The 23,906-nt window shown below is 40.4% G+C and overlaps 2 protein-coding genes and 1 pseudogene across 3 annotated transcripts; 2 read left to right on the forward strand and 1 right to left on the reverse strand.

Annotated features, from left to right (window-relative positions):
• The first annotated feature begins 837 nt into the window (after positions 1-837).
• LOC115171153 (sorting nexin-8) lies at positions 838-15,563 on the forward strand. Of its 2 annotated transcripts, XM_029727694.1 has the most exons (13): positions 838-894; positions 4,667-4,794; positions 5,504-5,633; positions 8,648-8,838; positions 9,363-9,483; positions 11,122-11,258; positions 11,394-11,474; positions 11,571-11,731; positions 11,978-12,107; positions 12,209-12,277; positions 12,616-12,765; positions 13,282-13,431; positions 13,698-15,563. In XM_029727694.1, exons 1-13 carry the CDS (start codon positions 873-875, stop codon positions 13,785-13,787), a joined length of 1,560 nt encoding a protein of 519 aa, XP_029583554.1. In that variant the 5' UTR covers positions 838-872; the 3' UTR covers positions 13,788-15,563. The 2 variants fall into 2 exon arrangements, with proteins under 2 accessions (XP_029583554.1, XP_029583555.1); XM_029727695.1 differs by lacking the exon at positions 4,667-4,794 and having other exon boundaries at positions 866-894.
• A 229-nt stretch (positions 15,564-15,792) lies between these two features.
• On the reverse strand, positions 15,793-17,605 carry nudt1 (nudix (nucleoside diphosphate linked moiety X)-type motif 1). Its single transcript, XM_029727696.1, has 4 exons — positions 17,458-17,605; positions 17,025-17,181; positions 16,609-16,754; positions 15,793-16,411 (listed from the first exon to the last, which is right to left on the reverse strand). The coding sequence occupies exons 2-4, from the start codon at positions 17,174-17,176 to the stop codon at positions 16,239-16,241; spliced, it is 471 nt and encodes a 156-aa protein (XP_029583556.1). The 5' UTR covers positions 17,177-17,181; positions 17,458-17,605; the 3' UTR covers positions 15,793-16,238.
• Positions 17,606-17,670: 65 nt separating this feature from the next.
• LOC115171155 (rRNA methyltransferase 2, mitochondrial-like) lies at positions 17,671-23,674 on the forward strand (annotated as a pseudogene).
• The last annotated feature ends 232 nt before the right edge of the window (positions 23,675-23,906 follow it).

The following is a 23,906-nucleotide window of genomic DNA, read 5'->3' on the forward strand; positions in this document are numbered from 1 at the left end:
GAAAAAGTACTCGATTGTCATACTTGAGTAAAAGTAAAGCTACCTTAATATAAAATGACTCAAGTAAAAGTAACCCAGTAAAATACTACTTGAGTAAAAGTACAAAGTAAAAGTAAATGCTATCTATAGATCAAATTCCTTATATTTAGCAAACCAGACGGCACAATATCCTTTTTTTATTCGTTTTTTTGAAAGCCAGCGGCACACTCCAACACTTAGACATAATTTACAAAGGAAGCATTTATGTTTAGTGAGTCCACCAGATCAGAGGCAGTAGGGACGACCAGGGACTTTCTCTTGATAAGTGTGTGAATTTGACTTTTTTCCTGTACTGCTAAGCATTCAAATTTTAACTAGTACTTTTGGATGTCAGAGAAAATGTATTGAGTAAAAAGTACACTATTTTCTTTAGGGATATAGTGAAGTAAAAGTAGTCAACAATATAAATAGTACAGTAAAGTACAGATACCCCAAAAAACTACTTAAGTAGTACTTTAAAGTATTTTTACTTAAGTACTTTACACCACTGCGGTAAGGCTATGTCGTAATTGCTCGGTTTCCAAAGTTGGACTGAGAGTGGGAATGCAATTATATTCGAGGGCAGAGGCATATTTGAGGTTTTTCAAGCCTTTGTGGGGGAGGGCCCATATACAATAACACTTGTTCACCTATGCTCCTATGTTCTGGATTCCTAATATCCAGTTTGCAGTAAACCAGGTCTTGTCTAGTGCCTACAATAATGCTGCACAAGGGCTGAAATCTGGCAAAAATCCAAAGTTCACTACAACTTTAAGAAATAGGAAATTCTTCAGGGGGGTTTTCTTCAGGAAATCACATGGAGGTGCTGTCGTGCTCACATGACAATCTGAACTATGGCAGGCGAGCTCAATGAAGGTAATTTTCTAAATACATGTTATGTTCCCCATCTTTATGTTGGATTTAAGAATGTGTTTTCGACTTTTTGTAAACGTTCTACGTGGCGACAGGCGAAATAATGTTTTTTTTGGGGGGTGGGAGGTTATGTTTGTTCATTGAATTCAGACTAAAAGAGAACGCGGTGTGAAGTGTTCAGACCTAAATAGTGCAGCCTACGATTCGTGATGTAACTATAAAACCTGTCAACTTAAGATAAACAGTAATATAGTAGGTTTACTGCGAATTGTAAAATGCAGGCTACTCATCTGAGCATTAGATTACGAGTTTAGCAAGGGTGTTTAGTTTATTAGGATCCCCATTAACTACTGCACATGCAGCAACTACTCTTCCTGGGGTCCACATACAACTTACAAATACATAAAAGTACAGAACAGTAATAGACAAGAACATAAGATAGGTGTAATTAAGGGTGATTTGACAGATAACTCGTTTTTTTTATACACTAGGGTAGGCTGCTGTACTGTTGCATTGGTCTGCTCATTGTCATGTTCTCACCTGTTATGGATGTTACATGTCCCATAGAATTACAATCTAGATTATATTTCTATGACCTGTCCAACTCACGTATTCAACGTTCCATAGCATAGGACTAGCCTGGTTGTCTTCTGTTTAGCTATTATATTCCACTACTTGCCTCTCCTGTCATTTGCCTAAGATACTTTAGGCACTCTTCATATGAACATTCTATCATTCAGATTTGATCCTGATTCGATAACCCTCACAGCTATCATCCAATCACAATATTTATGTAAATTAGACTGATAGAAAAACATTAATTTAATTCATACATTTGATTAGAAACATTCTAACATTGGGTATTCTGACGTAATACATGTCATTGTAAACATAACATTGGGTGTGGGGAGAGCAGAGGATTCCCGTTTTGGATTTTGTTTTTACCAGCCTCTTGGCAAATGACAGGAGTGGAAAGTTAGTTGGTACCCAGACTACCATAGGAAAGTTGTCGATAGTTTATTTGAAAAAAAATTCATTATGAAAATTACATATAATGGAAATGAGGGATACAAAGTATATTGAAAGCAGGTGGTTCCTGAGTTAATTAAGCAATTAACATCCTATCATGCATAGGGTCATGTATAAAAATGCTGGGCAGGCCATTATTTTGGCTACCATGACTATGCTATGGATTACAAAGCCCCCATCCCACAGGGCACGATTGGCCACTGAATGGTTTGATGAGCATGAAAACGATGTAAACCGTATGCCATGGTTGTCTCAGTCACCAGATCTCATCCCAATTGAACACTTATGGGAGATTCTGGAGTGGTGCCTTAGACAGTGTTTTGTATTCAGGACATAAAGTTTGTTTCTTTGCTACATTTTTTGCAGTTGTACTTTAGTGCCTTATTGCAAACAGGATGCATGTTTTTGAATATTTTATTCTGTACAGGCTTCCTTTTTTTAACTCTCATTTAGGTTAGTGTTGTGGAGTAACTACATTGTTGTTGATCGTACCTCAGTTTTGTCCTATCACAGACATTAAACTCAGTAACTGTTTTAAAATCACCATTGGCCTCATTGTGAAATCCCTGAGCAGTTTCCTTCCTCCCTGGCAACTGAGTTAGGAAGGACGCCTGTATCTTTGTAGTGACTGGGTGTATTGACACCATCCAAAGTGTAATTAATAACTCCACCATGCTCAAAGGGATATTCAATGTCTGCTTCTTTTTTTTTACTCATCTACCAATAGGTGCCCTTCTTTGAGAAACATTGGAAAACCTCCCTGGTCTTTGTGGTGGAATCTGTGTTTGAAATTAAGTGCTCGACTGAGGGACCTTACAGAGTGTGTGGGGTACAGAGATGAGGTAGTAATTCAAAACTCATGTTGAACACTATTATTGCACACAGAATAAGTCCATGCAACTTATTATGTGACTTGTTAAGCAAATCTTTACTCCTGAACCTATTTAGGCTTGCAGTAACAGGGGTTGAATGCTTATTCACTCAAGACATTTCAGCTTTTCATTTTTAATTAGTAAACATTTCTAAAAACAAAATTACAATTTGATGTTATGGGGTAGTGTGTGTGTGTGTGTGGACCAGTGACACAAAATCTCAATTTAATACATTTTAAATTAAGGCTGTAACACAACAAAATGCACTGTAGATCCAAGTTGGCTAGACTTTAAATATAAAGATTATCTGGCTACTCACTAGCAGGTGGGCTTGTGCTTGAGATTGTTTACGAGATCTGTGTTAAAGATGCACTATGCAGAAATCGCTCAGCCATTTCCTGGTTACTAAAATTTGACTAGTTTGCCTAATCTCAGTTTGTGACAAAACAAGCAAATATAGTGTAGAGCATCATTGTACCATCTAAACCACTGTGAAATATATTTTCCATAAGAAAAATATTGTATTTTCAGCTGTTTGAAGCTGATGTACAGAACCCGAAAGTAAAAGACGCAAAAACGAAACTTAAGTACAGGAAGCATAGAAATGGCGCAAATAAAACAGATCTACCGCTTCTTAGACTTGCTTTCAATGAATGACAGATCTATAACTCACATTTCTATGTGAATATGCTGGGTCCCCAAAAAGTTGCATTTTACATCTTTATCTTTCTATAATGCCTGTTACCAGAAGTTGGTCATTATTAGTGGATGTGCATGGCTCTGGTAAAAATTATAACAAAAAGGGCATTTTCGTAGACTGATTTGAAAGCCAGATCAGTCATTTTGCAAAAATGCAGGTTAATCTATTATTTGATAAAATAATTATATTATTAGTGGCTCCTATGTTGAAGGCTTATTTTGTAGCTGAGGTTTAATTTTATAAGCCCTGAATTCAGCCCTACCTGCACCTTAGAGACTGCTGCCCTGTGTATAGTCATTGAACGCTGGCCACTTTAATTATGTTTACATACTGTTTTACCCACTTCATATGTATATACTGTATTCTAGTCAAGGCTCATCTTATATAACTACTGCTGTACACACCTTTTCTATTCATATACTGTCCATATCTTCACACCATTATATGCATATACACTGAGTATAACAAACATTAGGAACACCTTCTGCCCATGTTGATGCTGGCCCATTTTGACTCCAATGCTTCCCACAGTTGTGTCAAGTTGACTGGATGTCCTTTGGGTGGTGGACCATTCTTGATACACATGGAAACTGTTGAGCGTGAAAAACCCAGCAGCGTTGCAGTTCTTGACACAAACCGGTGTGCCTGACACCTACTACCATACCCTGTTCAAAGGCACTTAAATATTTTGTCTTGCTCATTCACCCTCTGAATGGCACACATTCACAATCCATGTCTGAAGGCTTAAAAATCCTTCTTTAACTTGTCTCCTCTCCTTCATCTACACTGGTTGAAGTGGATTTAACAAGTGACATCAATAAGGGATCATAGCTTTCACATCGATTCACCTGTTCTTAATGTTTTGTACACTGTGTAAAATATCTATATATATCCAGACTTTGACCTTGCTCATTCTGATATTTCTTTATTTCTTTTGGAGTGTGTGTGTTTCTGTATTGTTAGGTATTACTGCACTATTGGAGCTATAAACAAGCATTTCGTTGCACCTGCGATAACATTTGCAAAATATGTGCACGTGACCAATACATTTGATTTTGTTTAGGTTAAATGAAATCGATTTTGCCATGATGTTTAACCACAAATCATGCAATTCATAGAAATGTCTTCATCCACATAAATCCATGCCTAATGGTTTGTGCACCTCCTCTGTCAGGATCAGTCCCTCCATACTACAGGGAGGTGTATGAGGCCATCCGGAGTAAGATAGATGAACGAGTGCAGGTGGAGGTCTTCCAGAGGTTGCTCAGCAGAACAGATCTTCCCAGTGCTGTGCAGGGCCAGGTGAACACAACGTTTTCTTTAGTTGTTGTCACATCTATGATTTAGAATGCCCGCCAAATGTGGAAAGGGATTTCTGGCTGTTTGTGTTTTTTTTATGTTGTTATGAAACAGAAGCACAGACTGGTTTGTAATGTATTAGACCTATGGGTTTTCTATCCTCGTCCCTTCTTGGAACTCCAAGAAAAGTGAACAAGAAATTCTGCAGAATAGGAAGTAGACACTAAACAGAAAATACTTGAAAAACATCTAGCGCTCTTTGATACAAACCATTCAACTCTATTCAAAGACCCTCTCAAGCCTATATTTGTTTTACCTCTAAGTACTAAGGGGGTAATTACAATACTAGTTCCAACACCAGTTATTAGAAAGGGAGGTTTCTGCTAACTATCACCTAGCTGCCATTTAATTAGTGGTATTTGCTTCAGTAAAGCTTACTGAAAAGTGATGGTATTTGAGGGGATGGCGTTTAAAAGTTGTGTTATTCAAGAGCACATGGGACATGAAAAATACAACGTGTTACACATTATCCATGGAAACGCTTCATAGATGTATTTCATCTGAGACCACATGGTTCAGTTTGATGTTTCTTACTGTATGAAATCATTACTAAAGTGTTTTCTGCATTTTCTTGTCAACCACTGCTGAATTTCGACCTTGGATTGAGCAATGACCTGTTAAGAGAGTCCTGTAATGTCCTTGTCTTTTTCAGATTGCTGAGCATGTTGACTACACTGATGGATTCTTAAGCAAGGTGTCCCTATATAAAGCGCTGGCGTTGATCGCGCTTGCTCAGCAAGGAAAGCAACCAAGCCCGAAACTTTTAGAGAACTGCATACAAGGTAAGCCTTTGAACTAGTTGTTTTCAAGGGAGGACACAGCAGTAAATGTGTAGCTTAATGAGTAGCTTGACTGTTTAGTATCTAAGGTCAAAAACCTTTGTGACGCCTATGAACAGCTTGTGTGAGAAAGTTCAGTTCACTATATATTTCTTGTGTGAAGTTGAATATGCATGTGACAAGCTAAAGTACACATTGCATTTGCACACAAAAAAAGCAAGTGTGCTGTGCTAAAAAGCTGGTCCTAGTTTTATCATAGTGTGTTGTATTTGTTGGCCGGTTTCCTCTAACCTCTGGGCATTGCGTCCGGGAATACACCAGCTCCCTTCCCATGTCTCTGTAAAAGACCTTTCCCTGCCCATTTTTATTCCTCTGGAACAGCTCTGTGAAAATCATAATGAAAGTTACAGGAAGACCTCTTCCCTCTCTCTTAAGTACACTTGTATTTCTTGATTGTATGAATCAATTTACTTTCACATTCTGCGGCTAGGTTTTTGTGAAGAAAAGCATGACTGTTACAGTGTACAGTACCATTAAGTTGGAGAGGAGTCATCGTCTTTGGTTTTTCAGAGGTAGCCATTACTCCGAACACAGCCCTGAGTTAGAGCTCTGTTCCAAAGCTCATACGATTATTTAGGGCCCTCTTGTGTTATTTCAAGTGCTGCCAATATGGCAGCTGACTACTTTCTGTGAAACTGATGTCACGTTTTCTCTGCTGAGCTATGGTAAAGCTGGTTTCCAGGTTGTTGTAGGAGGACTATTAACTCTGCTCATATCTCTGTGGAATGTCAAGGAGGGTTAAATTCAGCATCGCATGAATCACACCATCATAATTGTTTGAAAGACCTAAGAGACATTTGAGTTTAGGGAGAGTCATGTGTGCTTTCTAATGGTGTCAAGTCTAGTTTCCTCAATATTACCTAAGGTGTACCGCAGGCGTTGGTATTGGGACCTGTGCTCTTTACTATTTATATATAGTGCTGTGAAAAATTATTTTCCCCCTTTCTAATTGTCTCTACTTTTGCATATTTTTGATACGGAATGTTATCAGATCTTCAACCAAAACCTAATATTAGATAAAGGGAACCTGAGTGAACAAATAACACAACAATTACATACTTATTACATTTATTTCATAAATAAAGTTATGCCACACCCAATGCATCTGTGTGAAAAAGTAGTTGCCCCCTTATACTCAATAACTGGTTGTGCCACCTTAAGCTGCAATGACTCCAACCAAACACTTCCTGTAGTTGTAGTTGTTTATCAGTCTCACGTCAATGTGGAGGAATTTTGGACTACTCTTTCATGAAGAACTGTTGTAACTCAGCGACATTTGTGGGTTTTCAAGCATGAACTGCTTGTTTCAAGTCCTGCCACAACATCTCAATTGGGATGAGGTCTGGACTTTGACTAGGCCATTCCAAAACTTCAAATGTATTGCTTTTTAGCCATGTAGACTTGATTGTGTATTTTGGATCATTGTCTTGATGCATTACCCAACTGCGCTTCAGCTTCAGCTCACAGACGGATGGCCTAACATTCTCCTGTAGAATTATCTTGTACAGAGCAGAATTCATGGTTCCTTCAAATTAGGTGATGTCGTACAGGTCCTGATGCAGCAAAGCACCCCCAAACCATCACACCACCACCACCATGCTTGACTCTTGGTATGAGGTTCCTACTGTGGAATGCAGTGTTTAGTTTTCGTCAGGCATAATGGGACCCATGTTGTCCAAAAAGTTATACTTTTGAATCAATCATAGAACATTCTTCCAAGAGTCTTGATGATTATCCAGGTGTTTCCAGGTGCTTTTTGGCAAACTTGGATGACATAGGGTCGCATTATGCCTGACGAAAACCAAACACTGCATTCCACAGTAAGAACCTCATGACAACGGTCAAGCATGGTGGTGGTAGTGTGATGGTTTGGGGATGCTTTGCTGCCTCAGGCGATGTGAGATACTGATCAACAACAACAGGAAGCATTTGGTTGCAGTCATTGCAGCTAAAGGTGGCACAACTAGTTATTGAATGTAAGGGGCAATTCATTTTTCACACAGGGGAATTGGGTGTTGCATAACTGTGTGAATTAAATAAAATAAGTATAACTTTTTTTGTTATTTGTAAACTTTGGTTCCCTTTATCTAATATTAGGTTTTGGTTGAAGATCTGATAACATTCAGTATCAAAAAATATGGCAAAAATTTAGAAAATCTGAAAGGGGGCAAATACATTTACCAGACTGCAGCAAGCCACTACTCTTAAACCGTTGGATGCCGTCTACTGACAGTTTTAATACTCATCACTGAATCATGTATCAGAAGGTTGGCTGGACCTCACTACAACCCTGTAGATCACTTTATTACTCCTTTCTTGTTTACAAAGCTCTGCTCCACAAGATTCCAACATACCTCACTTCCCTGTTGAAATATTTCAATATGAGATACCAATCCCGTTCGGAGGTTTTCTTAACTCTTGAGGTACCGGTTGTCTCCACAAAGTTTGGTAAATTCGCCTTTAGTTTTAACGCACCACAGTTATGGAATACCTTACAAACAATTTTCACCTGGATTCCCTGGTGCCGATAGGGCAGTTTAAAACTGTTGCTAAATGAGTTCACGGAAGTGTGTCCTCAGGGCACCATTGCAAATGAGACACTGGTCTCAATTGGGCTCCCTTGATTAAATAAAAGTAATCAAAAAAATGTGAATGGGAGAATTCAAGTGTCTGAAGGATCAGAGGGCAACTAAGGGAGGTGAAATGTCAAATGTACACTGGAACATGCTTGCTTTTCCCACACAACATGGATGTGTGTAGGAACATTGGTCTCAATTACTCATGTTTGATTTGACAGATTTTTTATATTCAAACTTGCACTACAGGAAATCATAAATTATGTCTATTAGTTCAATAGAGCTGGATGTGTACACTTTGTCTGTGAGCATAGATGTTCTGATTGCCTTCTAGAGAAATTAGTAGATGAGAGCATTGTTTACTCATGTTTGATTTGACAGAGTTCCCTAAGCCCCAACTTGGTGAGTTCAAGGACCTCCAGACTCTGAGGATGCAGCCAACTCAGGAGAGCCCCCTCATGGTGTCCCAGACCCTGGGCAAGCTGCTTGCCAGGGATACAGTCCAGGTGGAGCTAATTCCTGAAAAGAAGGGTCTGTTCCTCAAACACGTGGAGTACCAGATCACCAGCCAGGTGAAGGCTGCATTTAATTACGTATGAGTGTAACATAAATGGGCTTTGTTAGAAGAACAGTCAAGGAAATTATTCATAGAAAAGGTCAAGCACATACTTTACCATGTATTTACCTTTTTACTTCAAATAGGTCACAATTGTGCATTACGAGCAACATATTTTTTTAGAGGAATTTTGATCATAACTCAAAAAAGCCTGTAATTCCATCTGGCTATGTTCCTGGCTCCTCAATTATTTTTGCATTTTTGGCTTGGTGAAACGAATGGCTTTAATGCTTGTTGGTAAGGATCCATCTAAAAATGAATGTATACATACAGTAAATCGCATCGTTTACACTGGATGCCTAAGCTGAACAGAGATGTGGTTGTTTCTGTGCAGTGAGCATTCACAAACAGTATGAACTAAAGCCAACCCTTGACAAACACATCCATTGTCAATATATTTGTTGAATTCACAACCCAAAGCATTATGTTATTTTGCACATCTCGGTTATTCACAGATAATATTTGTTTTAACTTTTTCAGCATTTTAAGATATCTGTTTACCGGCGGTACAGTGATTTTGATGTCTTCCACGAGCTCTTGCTGCAGAGGTTTGCCTACAGAATGGTGCCTGCGCTGCCGCCTAAGAGAATGCTGAAAGGAGGTATATAGAGGATGTCAGTCAGATCGTTTGATTATCAGGAGGAGAGTGAGGCTTTGATCTGTAAATAATAGTGTTCCACTCTGCATCAGAGCTGGGGTCCCGCTGATCCAAAGGAACTCCAATTCTATTAATCCAACTTCACCCGTTTTCCCACAGCAGACATGAACTCTGTCTTTATATTACCATTATTAGATACAAATGTTATTACTTTATTCAGGGTTGGGCAGATAACTTGAAAAATATAATCCGTTACTGATTACAGTTACATGATAAATAATCCTTTGGATTACTCCAAATAAGTAACCTAATCCGATTACATTTGGATTACTTTTGCATTACTTTCACTTCTAACATATTTGAAAACGTTTAAAACTGTTGATTTAATATAGTATTTTTTCATTTAGTAACATTATTATTTCCAAATGGGGTGAGAGCCTAAAGGTCCTATAATTCATGTTATATTCTATGTGTAAGAGCAAAGTCACAGGGCTCCATACTAACATTTTCACTTGTTGGCACCAGCCCATGATTTGGTTGCACCACAATTGCTGTGGGGTCACGCAATATAAAAAAAATGGTAGCCTTATTGTCTTATAAAGTAATTCTGTTTTTTTTTTATTCAGAGGTGTACTAGACTACTAACACGGTATGATTCAAGAAATGCATGGTTTATTCTAACATCATGTTCAAGTACAACTGCATGATTCCAGCTGTTTTGATTTGCAACCTAAACCGGTGATTGTCATGGATTTGGGGTTTGGCAACTAGGCCGTTGTTGTTATTTTACTATGAAAATAGGGTTACAGAATTTTTATATTGTTTTGTTCAATAGATATTCATTTGTCTACATCTTTTTGGGCACTAATTTATATTTTGAGGCTAATTTATTTGGGACTAATTCACCAGCTGAGGAAGTGGTTAGCTAAATCGCTAACTCAAAATATAGCATATTACTGATAGTTAGCCGTGAAATGTATATCTAACAGTACATTTAATATATATGCCTATACACCCACCTTGAATGCCCGACGTGAGTGCCCTTTGTTGAATATTAAATACATTTCAGACCAGAAAGCTTAGACCCTTTTCGCTTAAACAGTAACAACATTGGTTGCATTCAATAGTTTTTTCCCATGATTAGGCCTACATTTTGAAATATTGTGCAATCAGAAAGCATTTCACAAAGGAAAGAGAGTTTGAAACTGCACTGCTTCAAAGCAGCAAGCAGGAACTCTGTAGTCCAGATGATTTGCATTGACCAGTGAGCCAGGTGTAAATGTTTTGGAAGCCTTACCAATTCATTCAACCACATAAGTAGCCATCCACCCTTGATGGGCGATCAGCAGAATAGAATCTCTGAGAGCATGTGAGAAGTGCTGATGGTGCGCTAAATGACAGCAATGATGAAAAAGTTTTATCAAGATGAAGTATAGATAGATGAAGTAATCCCGAAATTAATTAGCTGTTTTTAAGAATGTAAGTAATCCGATTACACTTTTTAAAAAGTAATCCAGGTTGATTAGTTACTTCAAGAGCCAACCCTGACTGTATTACATAAAACGGTATGATCTCTTCTGTTTTACGGAAGCAGAACAACTGAATATGCTGGCTCTTTAACTGACCTCTGTCTGTCTACAGTCCTGGCCTCCATGTCTGAGAGGGACTTTATAGAGGGAAGGCGGCGTGCTCTGGGCCGGTTCATCAACCTAGTGGCACGACACCCCTTCTTCTCCGAGGACGAACTGGTCAAGACCTTTCTCACCTTCAACGGCTCGGTACGTCTCTGCTACTGAAAAGACCACCTCGCTTCATCTCTGCTAGTTGTCTATGCCAAGATCGCCTTGTTCTTGGGCTTGCCATGGATAATGACCGTACTGCTCACACAACTTTACTCTCTCTCTTACTCTCAGGACGTTCAAGTGAAAATGCGTGACGCTTGCAAGAAAATGGGAGATGAATTCATGACTAATACAATTGCAAGTCTGGCAAAGGTTTGTATTGTTTATATTATGAAATAGTGCATCAAATGACTATTTGATATCTTACTGAGATGCAGCAGTGTGAGTCTTGGTACATCTGTGCTGTAGGAATATCTCCCAGCTGATATCCAGGCCCAGTTTTCATCAAGCAGAGAACTGATCAGGAATATCCACAACAGCTTTCACAAGCTGCGGGACCGGGCAGAAAAGATGGCTGAGCGCTCCAAGGAAAATGCCACTGATTTGCTAATGTTTGGAAGGGAGCTCAGGTACAGAACTCAGCATTTAAGGGCATAAAGCTCTCTTTCTCTATTGCCCCTCTCTACAGAAGTGTTTTGGCCCAAGGAAACGTATTATGCTAGCTGCTCCACCCATACAACAGTTTTGGGGAAGAATATGTTGGCAATTGTAAAGGATTTGTTTTCTTTTCCTTTTCAGGGTTTTCACTTCAAATCGTTTTTGTCAGCCAAGACACCGTACTGGTCCAGCTTCTCTAGTTATGCTTTCTGTTGCAGTACACTGGGCTCCGATGGTTCACCCATTCCCTCTCTGGCCTCATCCCAAAGCACCTGGGGCATTCTCCGTCAGTCTCTGAAAGGCCTTTCCGTGGAGTTTGCTCTGCTAGCCGACAAAGGTGCTCAGCAGGTACAATCCAGCTCACTGTATACGTACCACCTGCTCTACTGTGCTATTGCCAAACTCTACTTGCGTGCAAAACATAATCATTTATTCATTGATATCTTAAGGGGAGGAGAGAAGAGGACGATGTTGTGGAAAAACTTAATCTATTCTTGGATTTGCTGCAATCATACAGAGTGAGTTTGAGAAATGTAAATAATGCAGTTACTGAAGAACTATGTGTCATGTTAACGCAATGTTACCAGTGTTATTACAAATGTACTACACAGGTATAGCAGCAACTTCATTTAGAGTGTTAACAATACATCTCTGACCTGTGGGGCTCAGTTGGTAGAGCATGGTGCTTGCAACGCCAGGGTTGTGGGTTCGATTCCCACGGGGGACCAGTACGAAGAAGTATGCACTCACTACTTACTGTAAGCTGGACAAGACTGTCTGCTAAATGACTATAATGTAAAAAAAAATATTTAGTTATTTCTTACCCAGTGTGTGTGTGTGTTGTTGTGTCCCATAGGATCTGTGTGAGCGGCATGAGAAGGGAGTATTGCACGAGCACCAGAGAGCGCTGCAGAAGTACGGTATGATGAAGAGGCAGATGATGAGTGCCACAGTGCAGCCCAAAGAGCAGGTGTCAGTGGAGCAACTGGAGTCTCGCATTGTGCAGGTTCTCTTTCTCATTCATTCTACCTCCTTCTCTTCCCCGCTCTCTCTCTCACTCACTCACCCAGTGTGCTTGAAAGCGCTCTTCCTTCCTCATTTACTCAGGGTTGTCACATGTCAAATCAACACTGTTGACATTATTTAATCTTCATTATCCTGACATCACAGGCCAACCCACCCTCCCTCAGAGCGACTGTGTCCTCTCTGACATTGAGAGGAAGGAGGGAATAGCATTTTCCTATATGCCATCATTGTGGAGTTGATTGATACCCTGGTATAAGGATTGATGTCCTTGTATATCCTACCACATTTCTCATACTAAACCATTTTAGGACGATATTGCATTTGACATTTCGGCATTTCAGCCTTTAGAATGGATCTCATATGTCATGTTTTTCAACACTGACTTCTACAGACAAGGCCATGACAGCATAGTCTTATGATCAATGAGGTTGTTCCTCTTGATAACCATCATATGGTTGTGGTTTGTGAAGTAATGGTTTGTATCCTCCCCCAACAGCAGGAGAACGCCATTCAGACCATGGAACTGCGGAACTACTTCTCCCTGTTCTGCCTTCACCAGGAGACTCAGCTCATCTTCACATACCTGCCCATCACCTCTCACATCCTGGGAGCCTTCGTCAACTCACAGGTCCAAGGTCACCAAGAGGTGAGACTCACCTGGAAATATACAGTGTCAGGCATGGATTTCTAAGGATTGAGTTGAAGTAGTGGAGCACACAGTTCATAGGTTGGTGTGTGTGTGTGTGTGTGTGTGTGTGTGTGTGTGTGTGTGTGTGTGTGTGTGTGTGTGTGTGTGTGTGTGTGTGTTGATTCTAATCTTTAACAGATACACAATTATAAGATGATCGTCTTGGAATTTTGGTCAGAGGATGCTTTCACTATAACAGACTACTTTGTTTGTTCGATAACTAGATGGGTGCAGTGTGGAATGATCTCCAGCAGAAGCTTGGGTGTCTCTTCGGTGTCGATGAAATGCAATCCCCTCCTCTTACACCCAAGTAGACGCCCATGTCCCCTTCTCTCTCAACAAGCAATGAATATGCTGCTTTGCAAGCCAAGATACAAAGTCTCAGAAGGGACTGATGGTGAACTGTTTTCATAAAACCTTGAAAAACACTACAAACTGTGTCTTAAGTATCAATCAGTGGTGAGTAAATGTAGTTTGTGGGACAGTTTATCCACCTTTTGCGGAAAAATGCATTGAAGTATAGGGAGCGCTACTTTTTTCTCTGCTACCTGGCAATCCGTTTACCCACCTTTTTTTTACCACTACGTCACTGATTTCAATGAATGGATGTGGTCTGCAGCTCAAGATATATTATACTGTACGTGCATCCTCACTAGGGATGTCACAGAGGTTGATCAGTCAAAGGAGCTCATTGGGAAGTGGAAGAGTGCTTTGAAGAATGTGTACTGCTGCCTTGCTGTATGAGAAGAGGAAAATATTGATTTCATAATTGATATATAGGGAACATTTTCTTGAAAAGCTGGACCTTTCTGTTATTTTGTAGCTCACTGCCTTTACCATATGAGGGACTTCTTACCTACACTTCTTGGAGGATCATTCGCCTGTGTTGAGGTATAATGTAGTGTCTTATTGCAGGCAGACAAATGTAAGAATACACTAATTAAGCTGATTGAAGATGTTGCCACACAGGGAAGATACGTTTCCTTGCCGCAGCCAGGTGGTGGCAATATAACCTTTGTGTTTAAAATGACTAGCGTAAATGTTTAAGATGTTTTAGAAAGTTTCTAATCAGGGCACAGCCTCATTTCTGATAAAGACAGGCAAACCAATATATATTAAAGTAAATGTAGTAGCAGCATGGTATTCAATGGTTTGTTGGGAAGTACAACATAAGTATTAATCATCCGACTGACCACACTTATACAACTGGGCTTACTAGCTTGTTGTTGTCTTGATATTCATGCAAAGGACTTCAGATTCCTTGCTTCAATTGAATCTTAGTTGCAATACTGTGAAAAGCTACTTCAGTTTCTACGCCTGAGCCGAGCAAGCTATCAAGAGGAAGAAGTTTGATAAAATGTAAATAGTTTATGATTTATGGCTGATATAACACTCCACCTGACCAATGGTGAACATACCAAAGAAACATGCTACAATGCCACACAGTCATTAGTGCAATTATGAAGTAATTCTCCTGTAAGATTTTATTTCAGGTAGAAATTAAATGTGCTCTGTGTTAATGCTTCTGACATGTTTGTAATGTTTCAGTTTCAATTAAGCTGCAGTGGTGGTTCAGTGTTTACTTAATGTAGATTTGAAGAAAACTAGATTTAATATTTTTCTGTGTATGTAATATTCAAGAATATTCTGATTTATCTTTTTCAAGAATATACCCAATGATTTGTTGTCCTCTTATTCAACAGTATACATTGATTCCATGTCTAAAGCATACGATTATGTTGGTAAAGTTTCTCATTATTTGATCTGATGAATTCCATTTTTCACTCACAATTTTGAAGGTTTACGTAACCTGTTCTTGCAATACCTTTTGTTATGCAATGCATTATTTTTTGTCTTCTCTGTGGAACTGTTAATTGGTTCCTCACAAGTTCTTATTATTGTGTCAACATAAGATATTGTCATAACCTTATTTTTTTTGGCAAGTCTTAAATAATAAGAGGAACAAATGCTTTATATGATCTTTGAGAAAGAAAATTGGAACTAGGTGAAGGATGTAGATACAGGACCGTTTAACTATTGTACAGTTTTATGTTGAATCTCACATAATGTTCAATAAAAAGTATAAGATACCCGTCTCATTATTATTTGGCTCCTGAGTGGCGCAGCGGTCTAAGGCACTGCATCTCAGTGCACGAGGCGTCACTATAGTACCTGGTTCGAATCCCGGCTGTATTACATCCGGCCATGATTGGGAGTCCCATAGGGCGGCGCACATTTGGACCAGCGTTGTCCGGGTCTAGCTGGAGTAGGCCGTCATTGTAAATAAGAATTTATTCTTAACTGACTTGCCTAGTTAAATTAAACAAATTACCCTGATACATTTTATTAAACAGGATGTTGAACAATCAAAATCATTGTCATTCCAGTTTACCATACCACCTGTTTGATAAAGTAACAGAAAAGTTGTATTCTTTACTAAAGAGCACACTGCATTCACACATACTTTAAAAATGTAATATAAACACAATAGTGGAATGGGATACATATGATGTCAGCAACATTTACATATCCAGTATTTAGTTTTGGCTCAGTGGGAATTATTACTGATTCACAGGCATATGGTCACTGGCAACAAAGTGTTTGTAAATTTACAAAGACCTGGTGATTTCTTGGCACTGAATATGAACAAGGGTAGCTGGAATCAGTAGGAATTCTGCAGTATTTCTCCAGGGATGTTTCAGGTAGACAACATGTGAGAATGCTCTTTGATACAGTATGAATGAGTCAGAGGCCAGTAGTCTGTCTTAAAGCTTTTCTACCTCCTCCAACTTGTGATCGACGATCAAGTCATGACCCTGAAATTTGAAGTAGCCCAAGAACTTCTTCTTTTGAAGCATCAGTGGAAACCACAGAATATCGTCAACCCACATTTGACTGAAGGGTATCTTGTCCGAGTCGAACCACTGCGGCCGCATCTCTATAAGAGAAAAGGTATAAGTTAGTGAACTTCGTCAGACATCAGTCTAAAATGTCCATAAAAAGGCACGTAGTATAGGGTCAGCAGTTTTTTACCAGGAAAACTATGGGGTCTATGATTATAGCCTATTGGGCTATGAGTTTATCCTGGTCACAAACCTGGCCCTAAATAGAATGCATGAGATTGAGAATGAATACCATCTGACTCTGTTGGTTCCCCGTTGTAGTTGTCAGCTCGGAAAACATGGACATCAAGCAGCTCTGTTTCTCCGATGAATTCAAATTTGATATTTCCAATCTTATCAAGTGCATCCACTGTGAGGCCACTTTCCTCCTGCAGTTCTCTGGAAAAATAAAAACTAAGTAGAGAGAAAGTAGCAGGAAAGTGTGTCGCTTTCAGACCAGAGTAGGAACAAACTAGATAGTAGGCCTCAGATAACAGGCAATAATCAGACCATGCCAACTGTAACATCACAATATGACATTTATGGGGGTATGCAGTATCAGATGCTGCCCAGTGCTGGAATCTTTAACATGATTTTACGTGCAAATTGTTAAACCAAACAGTAGGGGAACCTTTCAAGACATCTACCGAGGTCTGCAACCAATCTCACCGCCTGGCAGCCTCTTCAATAGTCTCCCCAGGTTGGACTTTGCCACCAAACCCATTCCATTTCCCTGCGCCGAACCCTCTCTTCTTCATGCCCAGCAGCACCCGTCCAGGCTGCACCACCAGCACCAGGGTCAGCAGCTTGTTGGTAAACATTGTACCTGTAATATACATAATCAGTGTGTAATAATCAGTAGACCACAATCCATGGATGACCTCACTCTCTTGGTTGCATCGAAGCTACAGTATCTCTAGAGATGATACATTGCAGATTATTGAGAAACATTCTGTAAAGTTATTTTCTGCCAAAACACTATTGTAAGAGTTCTGGTATGCAAGACGACATCACAGCGGTGCACAGCAGCAAACTTTAACAAGTAACCTTTTATTGCATTCTTCAAGTAGACTACAAGTAAAACTCCATGCAAGTAACTTGCCTTTATAGCAACTTTTAGGTTGTCAATCTAGTCCTTTAAATGGTTTTCATAGATTAGAGTTATACAGAATAAATAACGAATTTCTCCAATCCCGCGTTGACAGTGGCAAGGCCTGCCATGTGATCGTATTCAATGTGTCCGGCACTGCCATGTGATCGTATTCAATATGTCGGGCACTGACCTGTAGCATTCGACATGGATAAAAACAATATAGGATAAAGTTAGTAGTTTTAGTTAAAGATCTGTGAAAATGTGTTACTCTCAAATACTGTCGACTGGAAACAGAAGTATAATGCCACATCATATCAAAACAATTCCATAGCTGGTGATATCAGTTGCTGTAGTATTACGGTAACATCTTTAATTACGCATCCTCATATAATTTAACACGTTTGAAAACAAAATAATTGCCACCCGTTATAACTTCTCCAAAATATGTAGATCTGCGCAGATTATGTGCATCATTGACGTTCTCGGACAAATAAAATAGCTGCGTTCAATTTAGCTCGCGCGGCGCGCCGGGTTGGCGGATCACGCATGATTCTAATGTCGCCCTGCGGGGCTACCGGGAGAGCTAAATCGCGGAGTCGGCTGTCTTTGACTAAATCGAGCGTGTCCAACAAACTCATGTGATTAGGAAGTGCAACTACAAAATCGAACGAAATGCTGTTTGCCAGCAGCATTAGCACATCGTTGCCATTACATTTAGCTAAATAATGTGGTACTCAGTGTTACAAAAATCACATCTACATACTTCTGTACATCTCCTAAAAAAGGCTGCACATAATCTGAAAGGAAATGGTACTGCCGATCAGCGTTCGGCAGCTTAATGACCCATTTGTGAAGGCTGCCCATGTGCACAACTACCGGTGTAGAAGCGCCTTCAAACTGCTGGAGATTGATGACAAATACAAACTTTTAAAACCCGGATTCAACGTAATAGATTGTGGTGCTGCACCGGGTGCTTGGAGCCAGATAGCTGTTCACAGGGTCAACTCAACTGGGGCTAGTGAGTACGTCTATAATTTACCCAACTGGCAGATTAACACATGACATGCTGTTATAATTAACCTACCAGCCAGGTCAAATATATATTTTCCTGCATCTGATATTGTTCCTACTGCCATGTTTATTTGTATTTATTTATCTAACCTTAATTTTATCAGGGAGTCATACTGAGACCAATGTGTATTTTACAGATGAGCCCTGAATTACATAAATTACAGAAAATACGCACAATAGAAATACAAAAAATACAAGCAGAAAGAACACATTCATCAGTAATACGGTCCTCAATCAGCCTTCTAATTTGCCCTAGAGGCACCAAAACATCACATTTAAGATCATTTTGAAGATTGTTCCACGAATAAGGTACAAGAAGGGTAAATCAGCTTTTAGTTAACTTTGAGTTAATTTCCAGAGTTAACCATCCCTGAGACCGGGTGTGGTAACTCCTATGTCTAAAGTTTAGTCAAGATGTTAGGTACAGTGGGACTTTTTGTAAAAGGGCTTTATAAATGAAAATATAGCAATGTGACATCAAAGAGGGCCAACCAACTTTTTGGTAGAGAATGCAGTGATGAGTACTAAAATTGTCGCCCGTAATAAAGCGTAGTACGCTATGTTAAACGGTATCTAATGGCTTTAATGAAGTGGGAGCTGCGTTCATGTAGATGATGTCGCCATAGTCTAGGAACAATTGGAACGTCAACTGAAGAATCTGCTTTCTACTATTTAGCGAGAGGCAGGACCTATTTCTATAGAAGAAGGCCATTATATTTCTATAGAAGAAGCCCATTATATTTCTATAGAAAACGCTTCTTACTAACTCATCAACATGCTTTTTAAAGACAGTTTTCATCTATCCCTGTAAGCAGGGACACGATCAATATGACCACCATCCAAAGGAGGTATGCTTAAATCATCAGTTATTTTTATGCGCTCTAGAGAACAACATGTATTTAGTTTTACCTGCAATCAGTAGGCTATTAATTTCAGGTCAAGGTTTTTCTGCAATACAATGAAGGCAGACTGTAGTTCAGATAGATAGAGCCTGGTCATCTGTGGGGGCAATAGGATACACAACAGTATCATCGGTTGTACAAGTGCAGGTAAAATATTTTTTACAGACAAGTCGATATTGTTAATGTAAACAGTAAAAAGTACAGGACCCAGAATCGACCCCTGCGGAACACCTTTCGTAATATCCAGGAAACCTGATTTAACACCATCAGTAGATACACATTGAGTTCTATCTGTCAAGTCATTTTTAAACCAGTTACATTCAACCTGGTCTAGACCAATTGAGGAAAGCCTCTGAATTAGCAGTGAATTATCAACAGTATCAAAAGGTCAATGAAGAGGGCAGCTCAATGTTGCTTTTATCCATACAGTTAACTACATCATTTATAGCTAGGGATGCAGCAGAGATAGTGCTACGACCTGGTCTAAAACCCAACTGATGTACATTTAGAATACATTTCAAAGATAAGAAAGTTCTTAGCTGAGAATTAATCAAGGATTCTAATATTTTAGCGAGGCAAGAAAGTTTAGAAATAGGCAGATAATTATTTAGATCACAAGGGTACATGGGCCGTCTTCCAAACCTTGGGGATAGTACCAGATATAATCTTCAGGTTAAACATATGGGTTAATGATTCAGCTATCAGGGGGGCAGAGAGCTGCAGGAAAAATGGATCAAGCATATCAACCACAGTGGATTTTTTTCTTTTACATCAATCTTAAGCAAGGCATCTAGCACATCACAGATAGTACATTTTTAAAATGAAAACAAAGATTCACTAGGGGTGCGTTCGTAAATTCACTCTGGATTGGTAGGTAAATCCCAGCAACAAATAAGTGTGTATTCTGGTTTATGGGCACATCTACAACCAGGAGCTAACATTTATGGGGAATATAAATATTTAAAGATTGGGACACCATGAAATTAGATTTGACATATATGGCCACTCCTCCCCCTTTCTGTCGCATCTAAATACATTATAATAATTTACTTCAATGTCTTTATCAGATACAGAACCATTTAACCATGTTTCCTAGAGAACCAGAACGTCAGGACACGAGTCCTGCACCCAAATGTCAATTGTGTCCATTTTTTAAATCATACTTTGCACATTTAGGTGCATTAGCCCAAGACCCTTGGGATTTAAAGTCAGAGGGCGTATTCCGCTCAGTCACATAAGAGCTAACAGGAATAGGGTCATCTGCAGCTATTTGCTGAGTGAGCTGAGACTTTGCCAAGGTCTCTGGCCAACCCACGTGAGAGCAGAGTAGACAGCATTTGACAGACCTCCCCCAAGTCGTTGGATACAGTGGCTAGGGCGGGAACTGGGAGAGCAGTGTTGGCAGAGCTCAGTCCACCCTGATGAAGCTCCTGCCAAAGGAGGTGGCTGCCAATGCTCTATTCTGGGTGTGCACAGGAGGCCTTGGTGTGGCTCCTGTTGCAGGGCTGGAGCTGCTATGGGGGGCAGGAGTGTCCCTGGCCTGTGTTGGGGATGGGAGTAGGGAGTGTAACCAAAACTAGCCCAGGAGGGAGGTTGTGGGGGAATTGAGGAGGGTGGTATGGAAGACAGTGTGGCTGATTATGTGAATGATACATGGTGTGGACTGCATCATGTGGTGCACTACCTTCAACAGTGTTTTGCTAGACTGTAGGGCAGTGGTCGGTGCAGTGTAGAGCTGAGTTACATTTTTACATTTACATTTTAGTCATTTAGCAGACGCTCTTATCCAGAGCGACTTACAGTAGTGAATGCATACATTTCATAAATTTTTTTCTCCGTACTGGTCCCCCGTCGGAATCGAACCCACAACCCTGGCGTTGCAAACACCATGCTCTACCAACTGAGCCACACAGGACCAGTTGAGGTGGGCCTGGTCTGGTAGAGCTGTGCTGTGATGGGCCAGGTCTGGTTGAGCTGTGCTGTGATGGGTCTGGTTGAGCTGTGCTGAGGCGGGCCTGGTCTGGTACCATGGGAGGGAGATGGTGGTGTGGAGGGCAGTGTGGCCGGCGACGCTCCAAACTCTGCATGGGGCCTCCAGACTGTGTACGGCTTGGGCATAGCTCAGTGTATCTGTATGCAGTTCCTTGGAGAGAAGTGGTAGAGGGTGGTGGGGGAGGGGGGCGGGGACAGTGTTGCTGACTGTTCTCCAATCTCTGTGAGGCGCCACCAGATGCAGGCCTAAAGGAGCGTCTGATTTGTCTCAGGTAGTTGGTGCCCGTTCTGTTGCTCATGTGAGGTGGACTGGCCACTCAGAGCAACATCCTTTAATGTCCTGGCGAGAGAGGCTGGCATTTACCCTCTGGATGGTGGCAGGGTGGAAATCTCTCCTCTGGAGCAGGGCAGATATTACTATGTTTGCGAAGGGGAAGATGGTGGAGGCCCTTTCTATCTGGTGTTCTGGTTTTTGTGGGACTCTTTGTAGAGTGGATGGTTGTGGCTGAGAAATTTCTGCCTTAGCTCATGTAGCTCCTTCTGCAGATCGTGCATGTGGCTGGTGTTGACTGTGCTGGACAGTTCCTCTCCAAGTCTACACACTTCCATCCTGAGAGCCTGGTTTTCCTCCTCAACATTATTCATTGCACACTGTGGCTCCCAAACCTCATCCCTATGCTGAAGCACCAGGCTGATCTCCTCCTCTAGAAGATGCTGTGGTACAGCAGGTGTCACGTGTGAGAGAGGCATGCTCAGGGCTGTGTCTGCTGCAGGCGAGTGAGGAAGAGCGACACTGGGGACTACATACTAGGGCACAGAGGGAGTGGAGGCTGTTGTAGGTAGTGACAGTGAAGAGGTTTTAAGTTCAGGTACAAGAGATTTTATTTGGTCGAAGTAGTGGACAAATTGATCCAAACTGGCCTCCGAACTTTGAACCGTCTCAATGCCGTTATAATAAATATAATACTTTTAGGGGTGGAATCAATGTACAGTTGCCTCATTGTTCTGTTTTTTGACATTTTAAGTTCATTGTTGTTCTTGTGGAGAGCTCTGTGCCAAGCATTAGGATCATCTGTAGAACATCAGTGTGCCATCAGTGAAATTAATTGTCAAGGCTTGACAGTGTTATCCAATGTCCTTTTACCACAAGAAGCTGTGAAAATGAGTTATGACCGCAGTTCTACACTTCATGACCTCTTGCATGTTTTGTTACTTCCAGATGGAGAATCCCACCTGTGGCACTGTGGTTGGAATTGACCTTCTGCATATAGCACCTCTAGATGGAGCTCACTTCCTGTCCAATCATGACATCACTGACCCAGTCACACTTGCCAAGCTGCTTGAACTTCTCCCTGGTGCCCAGCCTCATGTCATCATGAGTGATATGGCACCCAATGCCAGTGGTTTCAAGGAGATGAACCATGAAAAAGTCATCACAATGTCATTGATTGACTTGGCTGAGAAGGTGTTGCAGACTGGTGGCTCTCTGATTTGTAAGTATTGGGACGGGGCATTGGCGCACCAGCTTCAGCAGAAGCTTTCAGCTGTGTTCCGTGACGTCAGGACAGTCAACCCAAAAGCCAGCCGAAAGTTGTTTTTCCTTGCCCGGTCGTACAGAAAAAATAAAATAGTCTGGCTGTATATTTTCATGCATGTTGTAAGCTTTGTTCACTTGCAATGAAAGGCTTTAGGTGCTCAAGCACTTGAGTAGCCCCTCTATTTTTCCTTCCTGAATGTACTTTTTGTAAAAATCTATAGTGTTTTATGATATCTTTACCCAACTCGTTAAAATCGATGGATATTCTACAATGATTTACATTATTCAACATCTACAATTCTTGAAACCTTCCCTAAAATATTTTAAACATACTTTGTAAGTACAAGTCACATCCATACCACATCCTGTAAATCCAACAAGAAATTTGGATCAAGCATGCATTATTCATTTCTCAATTGAGCTGAAATATTTAGCCTACCAGAAGATGGCGCCGTTGAGGTATCAATAATCTGTGCATTTGCAGGCCAATAATTTCTCCGTATGGGCTGTTTTCATCTTTACCTACAGACAAGGTGATATCAACATCTATGGGCCAGAATGTATTGTATGTATCAAGCCCTTATCATCAGAGCCACCGTGTTCCTCAAGTAAATTTCTGTGCACGTCAGAACTATTATTTTTTCCTTTGTCAGTCATGTTTGAAGTATTACAAAGTACATTTGGTATTTGTTTGATAATAAATATTCCAGTTTGCCATTTGTAATGCTTATAATCTGTTTTGCCAGCCATGTAGTAACATGTAATCATTCTCTCATTTAGGGCTTATAAAGGGAAAACGGGCTGGATGAAAGAGCCATGGACAGCATGACTAATGAAAAGGCTGATGCCACTGAAGCCGTGCATTATAAATAGTGTTGGTCTTCGCTCTCAGAGAGCGGAGATGTGCTCTTCAATACAGCATCAGGCTGGCATTTGAATGCTCTGCTTGAAATGAT

This window comes from Salmo trutta, chromosome 32 (genome assembly GCF_901001165.1).
Source record: "Salmo trutta chromosome 32, fSalTru1.1, whole genome shotgun sequence".
In the NCBI taxonomy this organism is placed as follows: Eukaryota; Metazoa; Chordata; class Actinopteri; order Salmoniformes; family Salmonidae; genus Salmo; species Salmo trutta.